Here is a 16,608-nt window from a genome sequence, read left to right on the forward strand (position 1 = left end):
CTGCGCCACCAGGGAAGCCCTGCAAACTCTTTTCATAGTAATAATGAATTGTGAAAACCTCCTCTGGAAGTGATTTTAAATTTAAAAAATATTTTATTCAGATTAGCACATTTTTGAAAATTATATTAATGTTTGGGATCAGAATTATACTGGTTTTTGAAATCTTACAGACAGTAAGAATTGTGATAAGGTGAATAAAACTTAAGGCACCGATAAAGGGCTTTTTCAGACAATTTGCAGAATAACCATTTTTATATGATTCACACTTCCTGTATTTCTCACTAATTTCTCACTAACTCATATTTTGCCATTGGCATTCCTTAAGCCTGCCTTTAGTCATGGTCCATTACGGGTGTAAATGAAAACATATATGACTAAGAACAAAATAATTTTAAAAGCTATGTAATGGTCAAAACCATGATAAACCAACTAAATGATGAGCACCCTCATCTGATCTCTGTGGTGCCTCCTGTACTTCTTGCATGCACACTTGGAGGCTCTTTACCTGTTTTGAGTTAAAGGGAGAAAATATTTAAATAATTATTTATTGACAGATTTTTTTTTTAAGTAGAAATAGAAACAGAAGCCTTGTAGCCTTTAACACATAAATTCTGCAACACTTTCCAGAGCCCCTAACTGTTCATCTTGTTCCAAACTCTTACTAATCCACCATAAGGATCTCAGTTTAAAAAAAACTAAAGAATGAGCAGCTATGTTCTCTGAGGTCAGGATGCATTTGCAGGCTGCAGGAGGTCATTAGTTCATTCAGCTGATACTGCTGTGAGTATGCCCCCGTGTTCCTGGCACTATCCTAGGCACTTGGGATGTAGGTCTAAGCAAGATAGACTTGGTCCCTGCCTTCATTTGTTCATTCATCCCACAAGGATTTACTGTGGAGGATTCTGGTGTGGAGTAAAAGATGGAAAAGGGGGACTTCCGTGGTGGCACAGTGGTTGGGAGTGCGCCTGCCAATGCAGGGGACGTGGGTTCGAGCCCTGGTCCAGGAAGATTCCACATGCCCTGGAGCAACTAAGCCCGTGCGCCGCAACTGCTGAGCCTGCGCTCTAGAGCCTGCAAGCCACAACTACTGAGCCCGCACCTGGAGCCCACGCTCCGCAACAAGAAAAGCCACTGCAATGAGAAGCCTGTGCACCACAACGAAGAGTAGCCCCTGCTCGCCACAACTAGAGAAAACCCGTGCGCAGCAATGAAGACCCAGTGCAGCCAAAAATAAATAAATAAATTAAAAAAAAAAAAAGATGGAAAAGGGAGACTAGAGCCAATTGTGGGGCCCGTTGGATGCCAGGCTAAGGGATCTGAACAGCAGTGAGGGGGCTTGAGCATATATGTGGCAGAAAGTGGTATTTTAGGACGCTTAGTTTGCTGGTGGTGTTCGAGGTTCAGTAAAAAGGGTGAGGGAAGGGGAGAAGAGAGTCCAGGGTGATAACGAAGCAGTGCAGTTAGAAAGGCCACATCTCAGCTCAGTGGCAGAAGGGAGAGAAGGTAGAAAGAGAAGGAGGAGCACATCAGAGGAAAAGTCTGCTAGGTAGGGGCCGGGAGGGAAAAAGAGGCACTAGAAATGATTAGAGAAATAGTACAAGGTAAGCAAGGGGTACCTGGTCTTCCCAGGAAGATCGTGAGTCTAAGTTTGGTTTTAGACAATACTTGTCATGATAACAGCTAACATTGTTTAAGCACTTATTATATACCCTTCCCTGTGCTAAGTGCTTTACATTACTTATTTGATAAGTTTTGACAAATGTAAATGTAACCACGGTGTAACGTTTTCATCACTCCAAATATTTCCTTGGTCCTCTTTGCAGTCAGTACTTTTCCTCTGATCCCTGGCAACTACTGATCTGCTTTCTCTTACTATTGTTTCACCTTTTCTAGAATGTCATATATAAATGGAATCTTGTAGGATATAGTCTTGTGTCTGGCTTCTTTCACTTAGCATAAAGCTTTGAGCTTCCTCCATGCTGTTGCATGTTTCTTTTTATTGCTGAGTAGTATTCTACTGTATGAATGTACTACAGTTTGTTATCCATTCACCAGCTGGAAGACTTTTGGGTTGTTTCCAGGTTGGGGCTGATTATGAATAGAGCTGCTGTGAACATATGAGAAATGAAAGTAGACACACTTTCATTTCTCCTGGGTAAATATCTAGGAATGGAATTGCTTAGTCATATGCTAAGTGAATATTTAACTTTATAAGAAATTGCCAGACTTTTCTAGATTCTCATTTGATTCTCATAACCACTGTGAATTGAGTTTGTTATTTTTCCCATTTTTCCGTTGGAAGAAAGTAAAGTGCAAAGAGGGTATGTAACTTGCCCCAGGCCATAGGACTGGGGGCAGCAGAACGAAGGTCTGTATGATGCTAGTGGACTTTGAATGAAAGAGATACCAGTCGGGAGCCATAGCCAACCTGATCTGTTATTACGGCCACACCAGTATGATGGCTCCACAAAGCCTAGGCCTAGCCAAGGACAAGTTAGCGGTCCTTCCCTGAGCCGCAGAACCGGACACAGAGTTGGGGGACTGTTTTCTCGTTCTTCCATTCTGGCTGCTAGGAGTGGAGTTAATTCATTACATATAGTGGAGGCCTTAGGGCAGTGCTGTCCAATGGAAGTATAACGCAAACCATGTGTGTAAATTAAAATTTTCTAGTAGCCCACATTAAAAACGTATAGAGAAACAGGTGGCATTAATGTAAATAATATAGCCTACTTAACCCACTATATCTGAAATACTGTCACTGATTATATGTAATCAATATAAAAATTATTAATGCATTTTACATTCTCTTGGTCATATGAAGCTTTTGAAATCTGGTGTGTATTCTCCAGGATTAGCCTCGTTTCAGCTGCTCAGTAGCCACACACTGCTTGTGGCTACTATACTGGACAGCACAGATGTAGACATTAAAAATGTCCGGAGGCACAGTTACTAAAATGGAAAAAATTCACGTTATATTAAATGGGGGAAAAGCAAGTTTTAACACTATGCTTAGTATGCTTACATTTTCATAAATATCTGTTTATATCTGCAAATAAGTAGTCTATAATGGTACTGTAGCCACTGGACTACTTAAATTTGATAAAATTTAAAATTCAGTTCCTAAGTCACACACAGGCCACATGTGCATAGTGGCTGCCATATTGGACCTCACAGCCTTAGGTCATTATTTTCTTCAAACCGTTGACCTGATTGGGGAAGGCTGAGCTAGAGAGTAGAACCTTTCGGTCTGCATCCAGCGGGGCTTTGTGACCATTGAGATCCAGAGCCGCCGTGGTTTTTAACAGTAAAGCACAGGAAGGAGGTTCACTGTTCATTGTGCAGCTGTTGTTAGAAGTTAATAGGAGCGTAGTGTAGAAGCAGCACGGCCTAGTCAAAGACCCTGTTCTGGTTTGGTGCAACTGCCATTCAGATGGCTGAGTACTCTGTAAATCTGTGTCCACTTTAGGCATGTTCATATAAAAATGCTTCTTTCTGCTTCTTCAGAACCTAGTGTTCATAGTGGGGCTTGTTTGAAATAGTTTTCTTACTTGTACACAGTCTCTGTGCAGTGCCCAGGTAACATCCAGCCCAGATGTACGTAGACAACAGTCTGTGTACATGTAGTAGGAGGTTAGGTTGCAAAGTGCAGCGCACTGAAGTCAGGAGACTGGGCTGGGAGGCGCTGTGCGAGCCCCATATTAACTCAGATCACCCAGGCCCGGGTTCTCCTTACTTTGCCTCCACTCTCTCCCAGCCTCTTCCTGACTTGATGGACTGGTTCTGCCTGTTCAGCCAACCTCAGTTCCTCAGAATGAGAGGGTAGATGGTGAGAAAGCGTTCTGCCCAAGGCCATAGAACCAAGGAACTGCTCTGCCCCTGGGTCAGTCAGGCTTGGGGTGGAGTCTGTTCTCAGCACTTAACTAGCTAAGTGTCCTTGTTCAGGGCATCTACCCTCTCTGAGCCTTGGGATTCTTATAAAAGAGGAATAGTGATATCTACCTCCACACATTGCTGGAAGATGGAATAAGCTGAGGAACAGAAGGCGTAGAGTAAGTGCTCCATAAACAGCAATTATTAGCTTCAGCTCTGAAGAGATAAATGGCAGCATGGTGTGAATAGTCACGTATGTGGTTAGTTATGAACTGGAACTCATGTCTCAGGAAGGAGCACAGTGACATTTTTAGGCCAGGTAGAATAGATTTATGTGTAGGCAGCTCTCCATTATCCTTAGAGATGGTGGCCAGTTCTACTATAAATTATTGAAACCAGTAGGGACTCCCCTAGCTTGACTTCAACTTATAGTTTCAAGCTTTTTTCCCACCAAATGTTTTAGCATCCCTGATACAAGTAGAAGAGTTCATTTATTTGACTTTCATCTTCTGTTTTTCCAGTCTTCCCAGCACAGTAAAAGTGCTGTAGGGTTGTAAAATGACCAAAAGATCCCTTGCCAAAGGAAAAAAGATGCTAGCTTGCATTTATCATTAACATCCTGTGCTCTTATCTAAGCTCAGATAATTTCAGTCCTTAGCACTCAGGATTCCTTATTTTATTTATTAAAATTTTATTTATTTATTTATTTATTTTTGGCTGTGTTGGGTCTTTGTTGCTGTGCGCGGGCTTTCTCTAGTGGCAGTGAGCGGGGCTACTCTTCATTGCGGTGCATGGGCTTCTCATTGCGGTGGCTTCTCTTGTTGTGGAGCACGGGCTCTAGGTGCGCAGGCCTCAGTAGTTGTGGCACGCAGGCTCAGTAGTTGTGGCGCACAGGCTTAGTTGCTCTGCGGCATGTGGGATCTTCCCAGACCAGGGCTCGAACCCGTGTCCCCTGTATTGGCTGGCGGATTCTTAATCACTGCGCCACTAGGGAAGTCTGGGGATTCCTTATTTTAAAGTAGCATGTTTTAAACTACATGTGTGACAAACCAAGGAACTTCTTAAAAAATTGTTTTTCCTGATTGCAAATGTAATATATGCTCATTGAGGATAAAGTGAAAAATAGAAAACAATAGCTAAGAGAATTTAAATCACATATAATTTCACCTCCGGAGACAACAACTGTTAACATTTGGTGTAGTTCCCTCTTCCTATCAATGTTATCACAGAATTTTTAATCCTTTTTTAATAGTTAACATTATAATATATACCTTTTCCCAAGTATTGAAAAATCATTTTAATACATCCTTTTTTTTTAAGATTTTTTTTTGATGTGGACCATTTTTTGTTTTTTAAGATTTATTTATTTATTTGGCTGCTCCGGGTCTTAGTTGTGGCAGGCTGGCTCCTTAGTTGTGGCATGCAAACCCCCAGCCCCAGCATGCATGTGGGATCCAGCTGCCTGACCAGGGATCGAACCTGGGCCCCATGCATTGGGAGCGTGGAGTCTCATCCACTGCGCCACCAGGGAAGTCCCTTTAAAGTCTTTATTGAATTTGTTACAATATTGCTTTTGTTTTGGTTTTTTCGTCACGCGAATCGCAAGGCATGTGGGATCTTAGCTCCCCAGTCAGGATTTGAACCCTCATCCCCTGCACTGGAAGGTGAAGTCTTAACCATTGAACCTCCAGGGAGGTCCCAGTACATCCTTTTAAAGGCTTGTGTATTCTTCCACTATGTAGATAAACCATAAATAGCTTGTCCAATCCTCTCATTGCTGATATCCAAGTTACCTTAGCGGGAGAGGCATTTTTTTTTTTTTTTTTTTTGCGGTACGCGGGCCTCTCACTGTTGTGGCCTCTCCCGTTGCGGACCACAGGCTCCAGACGCGCAGGCTCAGCGGCCATGGCTCACGGGCCCAGCCGCTCCGCGGCATGTGGGATCTTCCCGGACTGGAGCACGAACCCGTGTCCCCTGCATCGGCAGGCGGACTCTCAACCACTGCGCCACCAGGGAAGCCCCGGGAGAGGGGCTTTTTAATTAGCCCCCTTTAAAACTGAGTGTAGAAGCTGGGACGATAAAGGCTGGAAGGATGGTACTCTTTGTTAGCAATCAGAGACTGATGACATTGTTTCCCATGTTCAGGGAAAACGGCTGCTGCTTCTTTCTCTTCGGTGCTCTTGGTGCTGCTGCTGTCTTGTGTGAGCTGATTCACCTGCAGACACCTTGCCTTCACTGTTTTCTTGGCAGAAAAGAAAACTAAGTTACAAAGCTAGCCTTTGTGCCGGAAGTTTTGAGTACACGACCCTGCCTAACGCTCGCCACAACCCTGTTGGAATGGTATGGTTTTGCAGATGAGTAAACTGAGGCTCAGAGGAATTAGGTCACAAAACTAGTAAGTGGCAGAGAGCCGTTGCCCTTTCCCTGGGGCCTTGTGGTTGTGACGCGGGGAAGGGGCACACATCGTAGCCGATCTCCACATAGTGGCCAGCTCCTGCTGCGGGCTCCAAAAGGACTCTGGGTGGCCTGTCCCCGGGCAGCGGCAAACGGGGGTAGATAGAGAATTAGCCCAAGGAAGAGGAGCACTTCAGTCCCGGCAGGTACTTAGGTTGGAACCAGCTCAGGGCGTGAGGGTGAGGAGTTGGCCGTCTTAGGTACCAGAACCCACATAAAAATCCTGATTGCCAGCCAGATGAGAGTTTGTGTATTTGTCTTTTCTAGCCAGTTAAATATGTTGGGTGTGGTTCTCTGAGATTATGTTCACTGCCTCTGTTTCTGCCCTTTCAGGGCGTCGGCCCAAGACATGTGAGGATTATTGAACAAGCGAAGGTTGTATTTCATTTTTAATTACTATTTAATTGAGCCTCAGATTTTCCAGGGTTTATTTTCTTTGCTTTGACGTAAGATGGAATTCATGGGTTCCCATCTTAGCAAATTATGTAATTGCTTTGGCATCATTTAGGGATCTCTGTACTATAGAATGCTACAGAAACTGCTGTTTAAAATGCCGCATGCATTCCGTAGTCGTGTCTCAGGTCAAAGGATTTTGGAGTGCTGCTTTGCAGTATTTCTTCTGGCTGGAACATTGGCTGTCTTTGAAGTCAGCGTGGAGGCCAGCTCCCCTGGCAGGGCAGGAGACCGTCCCACAGAGGAGAGCGTGGACTTCAAAAGGCCTGGAGAAGGAGGCATGCGCAATACAGCCGCTGAATCTCACTGCGGGGATCAGAGCATGTTTGTGATGTGTTCCTTGCCCCTTCTGTGAACGCAGAGTGGAAACTAGAGAATTTGTTTTGCATAAAGTTAAAGCACAGGGTTCAGTGATTCAGTCAGTTTTGGTTGAAAAGGAGATACACTTGGCTTCGCTCAAAACTTAACCTGAGGGCTTCCCTGGTGGCGCCGTGGTTGAGAATCTGCCTGCCGATGCAGGGGACACGGGTTTGAGCCCTGGTCTGGGAGGATCCCACATGCCGCGGAGCAACTAGGCCCGTGAGCCACAACTACTGAGCCTGCGCGTCTGGAGCCTGCGCTCCGCAACAAGAGAGACTGCGCACCGCGATGAAGAGTGGCCCCTGCTTGCCGCAACTGGAGAAAGCCCTCGCACAGAAACGAAGACCCAACACAGCCAAAAATAAAAATAAATAAATAAATAAAAAACTTAACCTGAGTTGCCAAAACTCAGGTTAAGATGGTGGTGACTCTTCAGATGCCTTTTAAAACCCTTAACACTTTCATTCGTTTGGGGGCAGGTTTTGTACATTATTGACTTGCACAGCAATTAAAGCAAAGGCATGTTCCATCCCTGAAAATCTGCGGATGAAACAACGATAAGTAATGAATATTCAGCAGAGCAAGGAGTAATCATTAATTCTAAGTGGAATATTAAGGATTGTAAGCAGCCAGGCAGGTGGCCAGTGGGCTGAGCAGAAGTCCTGCAACCGTGAGAATTTCCTCAGAAAGCTTGCTGTCCAGCAGGGTGGTGCCGCCCACTGGCCCAGAGGCCGCAGCTCTTGTGCCGTGTGATACCGTAGGTTTGAATATTGATTTTATAAAATCTGAGGGCGTGGGAGACCCGTGGGGATTTTCCGGAGAGTGCTGTTAGACTTTACCTGCATATAGGTGCACATGAAGATAGCAACATGCTGCCTCCTTCCCGAAGGTGCAGGCGGTCAGTTAACAAATACCCATCACCAACCGTTCGCTGCACTTGAGCCTGTTGGCTTGACCTTGTGCTGGGTGCTATTTGGAATATGAAGAAACGTGTGTTCTAGCCCTTGAAGAACTTAGTTCAGTTGGAGCGGAAACCTGGCCCCCACCCCACCCCTCACACATAGGCAGACACGGGACAAAGATAGCCGTAACATGGTTAAAAAGCTGACCTTCCCAGGTTTTGATTAGGTAGCAAAGCAAAGGGAGAGGAGTGAGTGAGGGGTGTTGAGGATACGCAGGGTCTGACTGGGTAGAGGAGGGATTAAGCGGAAAGAAAGGGTTAGGACAGTTCAGGCAGGCGGTGGAAGAGCATGGAAGCTAGGCTAAGGAGTTTGGGTTTTATCCCGTGGCCAGTGGGAGCCCTAGAAGGTTCCTGCGTGGGGAAGTAGCATAGTGTTGGGTGTCTAGCAAGGTCACTTGTGCTCAGCCTTCTCTGCGGGCCTCCCTATGAAGGGAAAGTGCCGGGAGGACGCAGGTCTGGCAGTGAACTGGGAGTGGTGTGGTTCGTGGGCGCTGGAGACGCGCAGATCTGGCCTCCTATCCCAGAGCCACTGCTCTCCAGTCAAGGCATTTATGCTTTCAGAGACTCAGTGCCCCTCCCTGGCTGCAAACGAGAGTTACTGTTCTTCCTTGTTCACCTGAAGGTGACGTTGGCGGATTTTGTGAGTGGGGCCACCACCGTAGGACCATTCGGGAAACCCTAGAGGGCTCAGGTTAGGTACCTCCTACACCGAAGAAGAAAGCAGAGGGCCTGCCGAAGAGGCCAGGAGGGCTGAGGGTAGGCGGAGAGGATGCTGTGAGTTGTGGTGGGTGCTTGGTTCGCTGGTTTCCTTCCTCTCAGGACAGGGTGTTTGTTTTTGTAGTGTGAAGCTGCTTCCTATTGAAGAGGTTTTAGAACCGTGATTCTTGCCTCTGGCAGCACATTAGAATCACCTGGGGAACTTTTAAGACCTACTAATGCCTGTGCCTCGGCCCAGACAAGTTAAATCAGAATCTCTGGCAGGTAGGGTCAAAGCACGGTTGTTGGCTTTTTTTGTGTTTTTTTTTTTTTTTAAGTTCTCTGGGTAATTCTAGAATGTAGGAGGGTTGAAACCCTCTGCTTTAGAGGTAGAGATGTGGGAACGCTGACAGGTAAAAATACCTCCAGACAGCTGCCCCGTCTCTCTGTACTCTCAGTCTCAGTAAATCTGATAGCTGTGCCAAAAGGGAAGAGAGAAGAATGCCGTGGGTTAGGTGGGTTTGGAGGTTGGCTTAAGTTTTGGCTTTAGCTTCTTACACATTTCTTTCCAAGTGGTCTGTGTTTGTACCCTCACTAAAGTAATTTGGGGCCAGAACGATTCAAAATAAGTTTTCCTCCCTAGTTTTTCTAAAATCTCATCACACTGAGGCATCTTTGAATGCCTGCCAGCTACAGTGCAGTGAAATCTTAAGTATCTCTTCGGAAACTCGGGAGATACAAAATGTCAGTGAGGATGCTTACTGGGGAAATGGCCTGCACTGGAAGCATTAATCAACAGTTGTGGGAATGACAGGCCCTACCCCTGCACCCTCAGGATGAGTCCACCCGAGTTCCCCAGACTGGTGAGGACCCCCATCTTTCAGGGCTGCAGAAAGAGCCAGGCTCAGGGCGTCCCCAGGTCCCTGGGGGTTGCCAGCCATGTCTGGCAGGTTGGAGGGTCCTAGGAATCAGTGACTGGGGTTCCGGTTCCCAGTCAGCTGCTTCCTAGCTGTGCAACCCTGGACAGGCTCACTTAATTTTGCTGAGATCTACCCTCCAGGCAGCTGTGAGGATTGGATGAGAAGTGTTAATGGGCCTAGGAAAGTTCCTGGCACAAGATCAGTGCTTATTTTACGCTAATTCTCTCTTCTCTTCCTTTACTTAAGTCAGAAATCACGTGGTCCCAGTGCCTTTCCACTTTGAACAACTTCGGTCCCAACCACCCTGACTTGCCCAAATGCCCACCCTGCTCCGCCAGGATAAGGGTGTGGTGTTGTGAAGAGGAGCAGGAAGAAGGCCCTTTGGGCGCGTGGCAGCAGATGGCAGGGATGGGCAGCCGGCATAGGTCTGTGTGACGCAGAGCCACCCTACAGGGCTCTTAGCTTTCCCTTCTGTGCCTGGTGGTTGATTGTCTCTTACATAGACTGCAGGTTCTGTTCCACACAAGAGAGGGTGGCAAAGATGGGAATGAGTCACTGGAGGATTCTGGGCTGGTGACTCCGACTCTGGAGGTGGAAGCCTGACTTCAAATGTTGCGTTTCTACTGGTCCCCAGGGCACTCCTCTCTCTGCTTTAATCAGAGCTTCAGCCTGGTTGCAAGCAGTAGAACAGCTGTACTATGTTTAGTTGACAAATTGGAGATTTGAGGTGAAAGTATTTCCTTTTGGTCAGGCTGGGTGGTGGTACCAAGCCAACGAAAAAAATTAAAATGTTTTGTAGTTAGGGATGAACTTGCTCCATTCAAGTGGAATGAAAGTATTTCTGAGCAAAATCACTGTACCTATTTCCCATTGTCTTTCTGTATCTGCAACCACACGGCAGATGGGACCTGAGGGCAACACTGGAGCCTTAACGTGTCTTAGTGTGTCTTTACAGAAGAAACACAATGGGGTTTTTGAGGCCACCAGTAATTAAGCGAGCCCTCTAGGTGGGAGTGCACATATTCTCAATGGTGTGGTGTGTGGAGTACCAGTAAGCTGCAGCCTGGGGCAGATGATGACAGAGGTAACCCCTCCACCACCCTGCACCCCCAGCCTCCATAGACTGGAATGACCTGTTTTACTCGATGCACCTGGAACTGGGTTTCTCAACCTCAGCACTGTTGACATTTGGGGCCAGGTAGTCAGTCCTTCCTTGTAAGGCTGTCCTGTGCATCGTAGGTGTTTATCAGCATCTCTGACCTCTAGCTGTCAGATGCCCATAGCACTCCCGCATCCTGTGACAACCAAAGATGTCTCCAGACATTGCCAGGTCTCCTCTGGGGCAGAACCACCCTCTTTGTAGAAACACTGATATAAACATAAAGAGTGTCTGGGCAGAAACATTAATTAGGATGTCAGTTTGGGATATTGTAGTCTGACATCAGGGCCCAGGCACCGTCTTGTAGTTACTGCTTCCCTCTTGCCAAATGCTTTTCCCCAACATTATTGTGTGCCATATTATAGCCAAGTTAAAAAAAAAACACAAAAAAACCCCCAACTCCCTAAACTGTGCATATACAGAGGGAAGGAATGGAGTCATACTGTACCTTTCCTGTTTAGAATTATGCCCCCAGCATGAACAAAACACAGGGATTGGAACATGATAGGTGCTTAATTGATGTTTACAATTGGCTGCAACATCTTTGTAAAACACAGGTCTAAGCTTTAAACCCAAAGTATATAAAGCAGGACAGCAGTGTTAGCACCTACCAAGTGCTCAACATTGAACTGAAATTTTTAAAATTAATATTATTCCTCTTATAAATCATAGTGAAGCAATGGATGCTTGAAGTGATTTTTGAGAAGTAACAGTTCCTCCCTGACTTAGACATCAGCTTGTCTATGTGTAGTTGTTTGGAAGTACTCCATTATATGTGCTGATTTTAGCTCTACTCTAAGAATGTAAAAGCCCAGACAATTTGCCAGTAAGACAACCCTGAGAAAAAAAGAAAATTTTAAAGCTAATAGACTGATCCCCAAATACAAGAATATCAGATATTTCTAGTGTTTTATCTCTGTGTATTCAGAAATAATTGCACTGGCATATTGCTTAAGAGATTTGCCGTAGTACACAAGTTAATTTTGAAGTATTTATTTTATAACCCCACATGTAACCAGCTAAGCAGGGTGCCAGGTACATAGTTGATTCACTCGTAAGTTGAGTGGATATCGTTGAATGTACCGTTCTCAACATAGTCCAGAGCAGGAGAAATTCCTGCGTATGTGGACTTTATCAACCTTTGCAAACTAAACAGAATGGAGGGCGCTTCCCTGATGGCGGAGTGGTTAAGAATCCGCCTTCCAATGCAAGGGAAACGGGTTCGAGCCCTGGCCTGGGAAGATCCCTCATGCGGCGGAGCAACTAAGCCCGTGCGCCACAGCTACTGAGCCTGCGCTCTAGAGACCACGAGCTGCAATTACTGAGCCCACGTGCCACAACTACTGAAGCCCGTGTGCCTAGAGCCAGTGCGCAGCAACGAAGACCCAACACAGCCAAAAATAAAAATAAGTAAATAAATTTATTAAGAATAAATAAATAATAAACAAAATGGAAATGAATGGTAGTGAAAATAAGATCTATTTTAAAATTCAGTTACCAAGTTAACAATGCTTATTTGGCTTTATTTTCTAAATAACCTATTTAAATCAGAATTAATTCAGTAGAAAGGATTTGTTGAGTACTGTGTTGATAAGCACTTGTTTAGTAGTGACTGTGAGTAATACCTGAATCATACCATCCAAAGATGTTAAAAGAATTCTGAGCATTTGAGGAAAAAAGTTAATGTTTTTTATATGATTTCATCTGTACCTTCATCATAACTCCTTGTGTGTATAAGCAGAATGCTGGACTAGGTCTCTGTTTCCTTCTTATTTGATTAGTAAGAATTACCTGGGGAGGCTATTAAAACTTCTAATTCCCAGTTTCTATCCTAGGGATTCTCATTCAGCAAGTCTGGTGCAAGGCCTGTGAATGTGTATTTTTAACACCCTCTCTTGTCTTCCCTCCCCAGGAGCAGGAAGATTTCAATGCTCAGGCAGCTTTGGGGGTCACTAGATTTGGTTTCTTTGGAAAATGCCATCACTGCTTATCTATTCTACCTTTTTACTTGTTTTCTTAACCATGGCCTTTTCTAGTTGACTATGCATATAAAATGCAAACTTTGGTAAAAATCATGGATCTTAGTCTTCTGACTCTACCATAGTAGTTTTGAATGCCTAAGGTTAAAATTTTTTATTTGAGATAATTGTAGATTCTCATACAGTTATAAAAAGCATTGCAGGGCTTCCCTGGTGGTGCAGTGGTTGAGAGTCCGCCTGCCCATGCAGGGGACATGGGTTCGTGCCTCAGTCCGGGAAGATCCCACATGCCCCGGAGCGGCTGGGCCCGTGAGCCATGGCCGCTGAGCCTGTGCTCTGCACCAGGAGAGGCCACAACAGTGAGAGTCCCGCGTACCGCAAAAAAAAAAAGCATTGCAGAGAGATCCCATATATTCATCATCCAGTTTTTTCATTGGTAGTATCTTGCAAAACTTGGTACAATATCACGACCAAGACATTAACATTGATGTAATCAAGATACATAATCCAGAACATTTCCGTTGGTTCAGACATCCCTCATGTCTTAGTCCATTCAGGCTGCTATAACAAAATGCCATAAACCGAGTGGCCTATACACAACAGATATTTATTTCTCATAGTTCTAGAGGCCGGAAGTCCAAGACTAAGGTGCCAGCATGGTTGCCTTCTGGTGATGTTCCTCCTCCGGGTTCATAGCTAGTAGCACCGTTTCAGACTATCCTCACATGGTGGAAGAGGCAAGGGCCCCTCTGAAGCCTCTTTTATAAGGCACTAATCCCATTCATGAGGGCTTCACTGTCATGACCTAAGTACCTCCCAAAGGTCCCACCCCCTAATACCATCATCTTTGGGGGTTAGTATTTTAACACATGAATTTTGGGGGGACAGAGACCTTCAAACCATAGCACTTCATTTGCCCTTCTATAGCCACACTAGTTTCCCTTCCACACACACCCTCCTACCACAGTCTTAACTCTTGGCAACCACTAGGCTGTCCTCCATATCTATAATTTTGTCATTTCATGAATGTTGTAGAAATGGAGACATGTAGTTTATAATCTTTTGGTATTGGCTTTTTCACTCAGCATAATTCTCTGGAGATTCATCCAATTTGTTGCATGTATCAATAGTTTATTCCTTTCTGTTGCTGAGTCATATTCCCTGGTGTGGATGTAGCAAAGTTTAACCATTTACCTGCTTAAGGACATCTGGCTTGTTTCTACTTTGGGGCTGTCACCAATAAAGCTGCTGTGAACTTTCATGTGTGAGTTATTGTATGGACATAAGGTTTTGTTTCTCTGGAATAAATGTCCAGGAGTACAGTTGCTGGGTCATATGATAGTTGCATGTTGTAGTTTTTTAAGAAACTGCCAAACTGTGTTCCAGAGTGTCTGTACCATTTAGAGTTCCCACCATTAATTTATGAGTGATCCAGTTTCTCTGTTTTCCTAGCCAGCATTTGGTGTTATCATTATTTTTTGTTTCAGCCATTCTCATAGGGATATAGTGATATCTCACTGTGGTCTTAATTTACATTTGCTTGATGACTAGTAATGTTGAATATCTTTTCCTGTGCTTATATGCCATTTGTATATCCTCTTGAATAGCAGAATATTATTGGATGGAGTGCTATTGTTGGATAGAGTGTTCTATAAATGCTGATCAATCTGTTGGTTGATGGTAATGAAATAAAATTCATATTTTATGGCAAGACAAGAAAAATTCGAACATAAAATTTTTCTCAGGAAAAGGCTTCCATTTAGGCTTCCTCCCTCCCCTTTAGTATGTATTGTGTGGCTGCATTAACTAGACCTCCTTAGGAGATAACATTCCTTCTTAATCTGGTAAAGGGTCACCATGACCCACGACTTGCTTTGTACGTGCAGATCTGGATTGTGTAAACTGTTGATATGTCATTTGATGTATAACCTGTTTGTCTTAAAAACTTATATAACTGCGCTTTGACCTCTAACAGGCGGAACAGTCCTCAGAGCTTTCTGAAAGACTGTCTCCTGGGTTATAGTCCCCAGGTTGGCTCGAATAAAAGTTTTCATTTCTTTCTTAGATTAATTGGTTATTAATTATTAATTAATATTCAGTAAGATTATGAATCTTACTGATTAATTTTTCATCAATAATGGTATTGCTGAATTTGTCTGTATCCTTACTGGTTTTCTCTTTAGTTGTTCTATCAATTGCTGAGAGAGGGGTGTTGAAGTCTCCAACTGTAATCATGGATTCATCTATTTCTTCTTCCAGTTCTATCAGTTTTTGCTTCACATATTTTGCAGCTCTGGTATTTGGTGCACGCACATTTAAGATTGTTATGTCTTGCTGTGAGATTACCCTTGTATCTTTATGTCCCTCTCTGTTTCTAGTAGTCTTTTCTCTGAAGTCTACTTTATCTGATGCTTTCACTTAATATTTTTGATCCTCTGATTTGGGTGTTTTTTTGTTCTGTTTTGTTTCTTATTAAAAATTTGTTTTTATTAAAATATAGTTGATTTACAATGTTGTATTAATTTCAGGTGTACAGCAGAGTGATTCAGATATGTATTCTTTTTTAGATTCTTTTCCATTACAGGTTATTACAAGATATTGAGTAGAGTTCCCTGTGCTATACAGTAGGTCCTTGTTAGTTATCTGTTTTATATATAGTAATGTGTACATTTTAATCCCAAACTCCTAATTTATCCCTCCCCCCCGGCCCCCACTTTCCCCTTTGGTAACCATAAGTTTATTTTCTATATCTGTTAGTCTATTTCTGTTTTGTAAATAAGTTCATTTGTATCTTTTTTTTTTTTTTTTTAGATTCCACATATAAGTGATATCTTATGATATATGTTTTTCTCTGTCTGACCTACTTCACTTAGTGTGGTAATTTCTAGGTCCATCCATATAGCTGCATGATTTGGGTGTTTTGTAATTGAGGCTCTTTTCCCCTTCTTTTTTAGGAATATATCATTCGGGTACAAAGAGGAATTTCTGTAGAAAATAGCTGGCAGGTAAGCTTTTTTTTTTTTTGTCATTAGAAAAATGTTTAAACAAAATTCTGACTTGGGGCATCTAAAAATCTGGAAAAACTATATTAATCATATGTCTTTTAGATATAAACGTTTAGCTCTAACACATGTATTCTAAAAGGCTTTTATGTTCCCAGTTGTTCAGTTTAATTCGTGTATGTTACTACAGAGAGTAGGAATCTGTTCTCCAGGTGGACACAGAGTAAGTGGGCTAGGCAAATTACTTGTTTTGTTCCTAGTAATTCAAACCTCACCTGAAGCCATGGCTTGTTGGGTGAGGCAGGTTAACGTTCAGTCCACCAGGTAGAAGGGTGAGACAGTGCCCTGGACATTGTGCATTTCATGGACTCCCAAGTCCAGTCATGGACAATTTCTAGTGCTAGTTCCCACACTGACCATAGGTAAGGATCTGCTTACAGCCCCAGGGCCTGCTTTCCTCACAGGTGGCCTCAGAGAGGCAGAACTTACTATACACATCTAGAGGTGCTTCCCATCCCAGCTGACTTGCAGAGGGTGGCTGAATTCTGTACAGGGACCATTTCTTTCCTGCTTTAGTAATTATAATGACCCTCCTGCCTTCCAAAAATCTTACCTTGTCCTTCATAGCCCAGGTTGAACCTTACCTCTCACCTTAAGCAGTCTTTGACCTCAGTGACCCATACTTGGTCTTTTCTTTGCCTGAAAATTCAAACTGCTTTTTGTTGGACTAATTATACTATTTAACATCAGTTGA

The 16,608-nt window shown here is 43.8% G+C and overlaps 1 protein-coding gene across 13 annotated transcripts in view; it reads left to right on the forward strand.

Moving 5' to 3' along the window:
- The window catches only part of PXK (PX domain containing serine/threonine kinase like), a 75,765-nt gene that overhangs the window by 9,746 nt on the left and 49,411 nt on the right, over positions 1 to 16,608 (forward strand). For 12 of the 13 annotated variants that reach the window (XM_060022774.2, XM_060022775.2, XM_060022763.1 and 9 more), the window contains exon 2: positions 15,807 to 15,857. The exons of the other annotated variant lie outside the window; for it this stretch is intronic. In XM_060022774.2, the coding sequence (XP_059878757.1) occupies positions 15,807 to 15,857 (51 nt within the window). The remainder of the gene's footprint in view (positions 1 to 15,806; positions 15,858 to 16,608) is intronic. 13 annotated transcript variants of the gene reach the window in all.

Source organism: Delphinus delphis, chromosome 10 (assembly GCF_949987515.2).
Source record: "Delphinus delphis chromosome 10, mDelDel1.2, whole genome shotgun sequence".
In the NCBI taxonomy this organism is placed as follows: Eukaryota; Metazoa; Chordata; class Mammalia; order Artiodactyla; family Delphinidae; genus Delphinus; species Delphinus delphis.